The 8,165-nt window shown below is 35.2% G+C and overlaps 1 protein-coding gene across 1 annotated transcript; it reads right to left on the bottom strand.

The window, feature by feature from the left end:
* Positions 1-833: 833 nt before the first annotated feature.
* LOC128214885 (dynein light chain Tctex-type 5-A-like) lies at positions 834-7,133 on the bottom strand. The gene is made up of 2 exons (XM_052921590.1): positions 7,129-7,133; positions 834-1,761 (listed from the first exon to the last, which is right to left on the bottom strand). Exon 2 carries the CDS (start codon positions 1,758-1,760, stop codon positions 951-953), a length of 810 nt encoding a protein of 269 aa, XP_052777550.1. The 5' UTR covers position 1,761; positions 7,129-7,133; the 3' UTR covers positions 834-950.
* Positions 7,134-8,165: the final 1,032 nt, after the last annotated feature.

The raw sequence follows: 8,165 nt of genomic DNA, 5'->3' as shown, positions 1-8,165 counted from the left end.
ATCAATGTACATGTATATGTTGAATGGGGTACGGTTGCTTTTAACTTATTGCATATTGAATAAGCGCGGGAAAAAAGAAATAGCTAATTGTAATAATCATCATCATCATCATCATCATCATCATCATCATATCATCATCATCATCATCATCATCATCATCATCATCATCATCATCATCATCATCATCATATCATCATCATCATCATCATCATCATCATCATCATCATCAATATTTATAAATACATTACGGCTTTATGCATAATGACCATGCCTTTTCCCCTTTGCACGAGTTATATACGTTACGAATATAGTAAAACTGCGGTCGTTCAAACAGGCGGTCATTCGAAAACCGGTTGTCAGTCAAAGTCGAAGCTTAGTCCCGACCATAATATATATATATATATAGCAAACATGTAACGCATATATGTCACGTGAGCTACGGGATGAGCCTACGCGGTCTCACATTCATCATTGCCTATCAAATACTCCATATTTTAAGTGTTTCCATATCTACACTGTATTACACATCCGTGCACCAAAATGTGTGTGTCCAGATGTGAGAGGCTTACCCCAATCTATTTTGAAAACGACCGATACATATCATCCTCGGCACCCACCGTATACTATGATACGCTGGGGTGTCGAGAATGGATACATATATGAAAGTAAATTGTTAAATATTAAATATTTGGATGATATTGTCTATTTCATTTAAATAAAACCAACGGAAGCAGTGCGTGAACATAAATGAAGATGTCGCAGCTGTCGTTGACTCTATATATAAGGAGACCATGACTTCAACACGTGAAAACAAATCCATCCAAGAAGACGGGTTAGAAACTTTCAATATGTATTAACAACTAGTATACACACGCGGCAGTTCATAAAGCAAGAAACAGTTTAATCATGTCTTTCATTTGAATTTGTCCTTAAATCGTATGTTCACAACTCTATTCAGCATATATAGCAAATACTAAGCCGACAGCTATGATGTCTCCAGATTTGTGTGTAACGCTAACAGCGTTGTCAAATCGATGGTCCCAGAGGCAGCGTGACGTCACAACCATCGACTGGTCATACAACTGACCAATGTTTGCCATGCAAACAAATTTGAACCTGTTCATGTCTAGTTGTTTCACACGCTCTTTCATGATTTCAGTGATAATTTTACACTTTGAACCACAAATGCTCGGGTCATACTTGTTTTCGGTTATGTTTTCCTCTAAGACCGTTTGGATGGCATCTCTTATTTTGCCCTCATGAACTTTACAATCGGGAGTCAGTTTATACGTATTTTCATAAAAAACAACGGGAGGTGGTCCTTCGTTCGTAGCGACACTTCGTTTATCAATATCATGGCCGTGGCCGTGAACGGAATGGCCTCCTCTGGACAACATGGTATTTGTGCGTTGTCGGAACACATGGGAGGACGCCGAATGATGGAAGTCGTCATGGTGACCGTGGTCGCCGTGATGACCATGATGGGTATGACCTGCCCTGTGTTGGCCATGATCAGATTTATGATGGCCGTGTTCACTTTTGTGGTGGCCGTGTTCCCCCTTTTGATGCCCGTGGTCGGCTTTATGCTCGGCTTTGTGATGACTCGCTGCATGGGCGTGTTGAGTTCCGGCATGGTGGCTCCCTTGCTGACTGCTGCCATGCGGAGGACCATGGTGCTGACCTTTCCCGGCCGCCTTGTGGTCGGCCGTACGGTCACTCTCAGATTTTGTTCTCTTTCTATGACTTGCTGTATCTTTCATCCTGAAACGAAATTGATAACGGAGCATGAAAGTCTTATAAGGAAATGTATTGTTTGTCCTTTACATACATTGTGTACATGCGTATTCAGTGTGTGTATACCACGTGATAAATTTCGTCATAAATGCTACGTCGGAAGGCAATATTTTGTTTCTAATGAAGACTTAAAACAAAGATAACTATTTCTTTACCATTTTAAATGAAACAAAGCTCAGTCTACGCCGCTTACGGAGCCCCACCTTTAGTCTTTTACCAGAGTTTGATTTAGGGTTTAGTTTCTTAAAACACTTCGACAAACCTTTTCACAGTACGGCCGTCTGACGGAGCACCGTCAAAACACTATTTTGGAAACAGGTTTGTCGAAGTGTTTGATGAAACTAATCACCTTATCAAACTTCGGTAATACAAGGAAGGCGGGGCTATTTAAGCGGCATAAACTGCCCTTAGTTTTATTTAAAATAGTGTAGTAAAGGAAAAGTTATCTTTGATTTAAGTCTTCATTTTAAGCAAAATGTGGCCTTCCGACGCAGCATATATGATGTAATTTGTCACGTGGAATACACACACTGGTATTTGTGGAAATGTTGACACACAGACACATTATAGAAATATAATACCCGTTAACAAGGTATCTGCCACACAGGGCAACAGTAATGGTTGTCCGTATTTTGACTATTTTCTGTATTCCTGGTACTGACTGCAACATTTTAATATTGCATCACATGTTTTTGGTAAGATGACATCTTAATTCGATACAAGGTGTAAATCTGCCACAGTATAGACTCAGAATGGTTACCGTATATTCTCTATTCCTGGTACTGACTGTTTTTAAACAACAATGGTAACATTATATCGTAATTCGTAACAAGGGCTAGTTTGTTTACTGCATGTATTATGTTTAAGGTCCTTCTAAATCGAAAAAGTTTATTTGACGTACCAAAACATAAATGTTAAAAAAACCTTGTTTTATTTAGTTTTTAGGTTCAATATTTAACAAGCATAAAACATACATCCGCTGCAACATAGATAGTTGTAGAAAGGCTTTGATCGCCTTAGAATACGATTTTATCCGTTTTTCAGTCAGAAAGCATTTACATTTTAACGGAAACGTTTGTATACCAAATTGCTATGTATTCACGGTGTATCAAAATAAACAGAATACCCGATCAACAATATATTGCCGCTTTGTGGTGATTGCGGGTATTTTAAGAAAAATATTTGCCTTTTTGTAACCAGGAAATGAATGTATTTTTGCAAAGAATATTTGTTCTACTCCTGAAAAAAATGTTCGGCAAAACTAAGTTAAACATGAACTTAACAAATATTGTATTTTTCGGCATTCCCAACCCAATTTTACATTGTTGAATGCCCTTATAATGACAAGCTAAGCCTACGTTGTGTCCATTTAATGTTTCTGTCTCATAATTTACAAAAAAACATAATCTTTGATATATTGAAGTAACAAGTGTGTAAATTTGAATTCAAATCAGTCGATAGAACTATAAACATCGGATAAAAGGCATTCCTGTGACTCCGTGGAGCAAGTAGACCAACTGAATAAAAGTCGTGAAATGCATGTCGTTTGTCTAGGTTTTTAAGTAAAGACAGCAGGCCTCTTTTCTTGAGGGCTTTCAACAGCCTTTCATTCCACCTATTCTTTAGACAAGTGCTTGAAACAAACATTGTCAACAGTTAACTGAAGAGGAATTTTCAAAGTTGTTAAAGTCATTTAAATTTCAATGAAAAGACTTTAAAAGCTATCATTGATTGATGTGATAAGACTATACGGCTGGTGTCTATTTGTGATCTCATGTCGGATAAACCATCAGTATCAATACGCGTACATAATGAAATGGCAGGAAAATAATAGGCATTTATAATTTCGTAAAAAATAATGAAAAAAAAATATATGCGTATCAAACAAGAATATCGCTTAAGGCTAGAAGGGTAGATTGGCTATACAGTGATAAGGCCATACCAAGTCGTTTCTATGTTTTACGTCCGCGAACGGATTGGTTTTGGGCTTCCCGATCGAAAAAACAATCAAACTCATTTTATATGATCATCGATCTTGTCGAATATTTTTTAATTTCCTTTACAATAATTCCGACTACAAACAACATGCTCAATACTAGTATGGACTAGTATTCCCACATTTGGTATCAGAAAATCAGATGCATTTTGCGTGATTTCGATGGTCAATACAATTAAATAAAGTATAATTTTAAGTTCTTTTGCAGTGGAAATATATCTAACAATTGATTCCACATAGGATATCACACATTTAGTATACGTTTTTTCAATGGTTCGTTTTTTTTCAGGATAACTAGATAAGTATTTAAGATTGACGCTAAACAACAACACCATTTTGATAAGGCAAAAATAAAAATATATGCAAAAATAAAAATAAATTTCCTAAGTTTAATTTCAGATATATTCCCGTTTATATAATTTGACAAATAAATTAGGATTTCTTCAACATATACCGTAAAATCTATGTGTGTCACATTTGGAAATACAACAATCTATCGACGTGGTAAAACGTTTGCAAGGTATGTGATAATATATTTTCGTTTTAAGATCTGCCCTCAAAGATAGCAACGATGAGCCGATACATATTGTGCGGCTTTTTTGCAAAAAGGCACGGATCTGGGATTATTGAAGATGAACATAATCGTTAGATCGATTTTGTCCACAGGTCAATTGCGATTATCATAACTGGTAACTCAATTACAGCTGAGACAGTTGGCTCACATCTTGTCAGATATACTGCAGATCACAAGTTTATCCATTACACTTCCAGAGCAGTAACGGTTTGAAAGTTAACAACGATTCCGTTAACAACGATGTTAACTTTAAAAGAACAGAACCAAGCAGTTTTTTTCTTACAAGATATTTCATTTTATTTAAACATGAAAGTTCTTTGCGTTACTATGTACTTAAACAAAGTTTTTAACACCCGGCGCACTGTTTCATATACCATTTTGTTACACTTCTGAAATATTTACTACTGTTTTGGTTCCCTTCACCACCCGCAGTATTCCCCATTAATATGGGGCAAAATATTATGTATTTATGAAACATATTTAGGAAAATACCGAGATGATACTGATGATGTGATGTTAAGAAACAGTTATTTTTCCAGAGTAGAGCTTCCTAATAACATTGAAGCTTTAATATACCTAGCTACGTTTAATACTGTGATTTCACAGTAGTTTCAGGTGGATAAAAATAATGAGTATAATAATATAATGATAACAAAACTAATGATATTATAATCGATTTCGTCACTATAGCAACTTTAATAACATGTAATAACGTAAATAACAAAAGATACAGTTAATACAAATATAATAATAAATTTAAAAAAAAAATATACTCCATGCTCTCTTTTATGAATAAATATATAGTTTATCAATCAAATATCTAATTAGATAACTTGAAAAATAAACAGAAATTTAAATAACTTATATATTATGTAATTCACACGTACCTGTCTTTTTATCTAAATCATCTACCTTGCACCTGCACAGTCCACCTAATACTGGGCCCCTAACAGAGATATATGTTGGCGTTGGTAACACACAACCTGTGTCTGCTCATTAATCAAGCACAAATCACAATGTTTTCCTAAAACATAATCAGTTTTAGGCAAATGGAATTGAAAATTATTTAAGAAATAAATCTTATCAGTGTGTACCCAATTTTGGTTCACAAGGATTGATTTCCGAATAATTTATCACATTCAGAGACAAATACGCATTGACTTTTTACATGTTAATAGTTGGTATCGTATAGAAATTGTTATCAAATTTGGATACGATATATTTCAAATAGTAGACTCGTGTAAACATTGGCCGTGCAATGACGGTATCCAAAGTGCTTATATTTACTTAATATTTGCCCAGCCCTAAAGTCGATACGCCTTCAGAAGAATATGCTTAAAAATAAACAAAGTTAGAGACTGCAAACACAAGTCACGTCTTAATTATTTGAAAGCCATTGAATAGCTATTTCAATGGGTCCACTTTATTCTGATCAATTGTCTTTTGAACTATCAACCCAACTGTGAGTGTTAAAAAGATCACACACACACACACATACCTGTTGACAATTCTTTGACTATTGTTCTGCTTGATACTTGTTTACGCTCAGGGGTATTCTTAGAAAACATCATGTAATACAGAAAGTATGTATTTTTTACAATACCTAGCATAAAATGCCACCCTTTCGTTTGTGTCGTAGAAGTACAAGCAGAGACTCTAAAAGACTCGAAACAGGTTTTCGCCTGTATGACGCAATTAAACTCTTATAATAGAAATAATTCTCGTTTTAACGACTTATGTATATTGTTAAAACGATTAAACGACATAATTTGAAATTTGTTATAATATCACTCAACATACATATGGATGATGATATCTTGAAGGACATAACAGTTATGCGAGTCGGAGATATTAACGAGTGGATTGACAGCATGCGAGAAGCATGCCTTTTGAACAGCAAACGCCGTGACTTGACAAAGCATATCACACTGGTTGCCAGAACAACGGAGTGTTTCACTGATACCCGTATCAATAATGACATGTTGCCATCTACAATGCACAATTCACAAAGTATCTTAGAGAGCTTTACATGCACAAGCAAACGCTTGTGTTCTTCTTCAAACCCAAAGCTGGAATAAGAATCATATCTTGATTACCAAGTTTAGACCAGTTTAAGAAGATACATATTTTCTGTGAGATGCATGCAGGCCTTTGCCTGAATTACACAATGCACATTACAAGACAGACCTCGGGATTTGTTAAGACACAAATCCCGTACTGAGCAGGCCAAATTGACAGTGTGGGGTTACATACAACTAATATCAGTGTGCGTGATGGTAACTTTTCCTTCCGCGAAGAGTTCGTTAAAAATAGTAACAGTGCACACACGGGTGGACCATCGTTGAACCAACCATGTCAGTCACGTGCACATTATGCATTTAAATTATGAGCCGAATTTTTACATCAACGACGCGGCTGAATAGGTTTAAGTTTGATTTCATGTGTATATATATATTATATCTATCATAATTCGAATGAGGGTAAACATAAGTTGAAACATTCTTATAAGTAATTGAATAAACAGGGATGGCATGAATTGATATATAACATATTACACCAAGAGAGCGACATGTTTTCAGAAACACGTTAAAGAGTATTATACAACATGTATCCACCCACCACCCGAATGGTAACCAATTAGTCATTTCGCAGTTAATGTCTAAGAGGCTATTTCAGAAGATATGTGGAAATTAATCCATACATGTAAGGATGACATTTAGGTGCGTAATCGCTTTCTTTGAGTTTATAAACAAGGCCATTTTACCCTTCTTTGCCATAGCCGGTACCCGCTTACATCCTCAAGCGACGGACCCTGTTTTTACCTCCAAAATATATAGCCTCTGAAATCCCTTATTTTCAGAAGCATTCCCAAACAAAAATCAAAGTGTTCTTAACAAAATCAAATAATTTGAATTTCATTGTATTCTTATTTGTGAACAAAGCGAAGATAGATCGGGAAGATCGTAAATTCCTGGTTGAATGACCGGTTATGACCCATGAACGGATGGGGGACGATACTCGCCGAGGAAGTATCTGATTTTCAATATTTTGCATTACCTCCCATTCTCGCTCTTGGATCGAACTGTACTATATATATACCTTTGGAAAAACCAAACCAAATACATGCGTTTCTATCAACTATGAAACATTGGTGTATGTATACATTAAAGAAGAAGAAGAAGAAAGAAGCAATGAAGATGGATACAAAATGGGAATGAATTGACATAATTATCTTTACATGCAATAATTACCATATCTATACAGGTCTACCCTCATTCATTAATGGCTGCATTATGGCTAATGTGCCAAGGTAAACGCCTGGAATGAATCATCCCATCAATGTTGTCGTTAACATTTGCGACAGGTATATTCTTGTTAATATATACCGAGTTTTTAATCGTTTGACAAAGGGAAATTATAATGGTGATACATATTCACAATTTTCAATGGACAAGGGTTTATGGATATTTTTTAAGATTGTGAAAAAAGTGAATACTTACCAATAACAAATTTATTTCAACTTTCTTTTTTTTTTCTACATGAACCATTGAGATGTCTGTGAATAGTTAAACAGTCGACATATAGCATGTTGTTATAAAGAAATGTTAGCCAGGCGAATTATACAAACAAACAAAAAGTTATATTTATGCAATCTTAACAAGGATATGTTTTTATATAATGGGTTTCTCGTAATGAGTCAGACATTCGTCTTAAAATTATCACAGCAGATAGAAAGTATAATGGTAAAATTTATATTACGTATTACATGCATATAAATGCATTTTACGAGGACATAGGACT

Source organism: Mya arenaria, chromosome 13, assembly GCF_026914265.1.
Source record: "Mya arenaria isolate MELC-2E11 chromosome 13, ASM2691426v1".
Taxonomy (NCBI): domain Eukaryota; kingdom Metazoa; phylum Mollusca; class Bivalvia; order Myida; family Myidae; genus Mya; species Mya arenaria.
The sequence above is the reverse complement of the archived record's forward strand: the minus strand, read 5'-3'. Positions and strand labels throughout refer to the sequence as shown.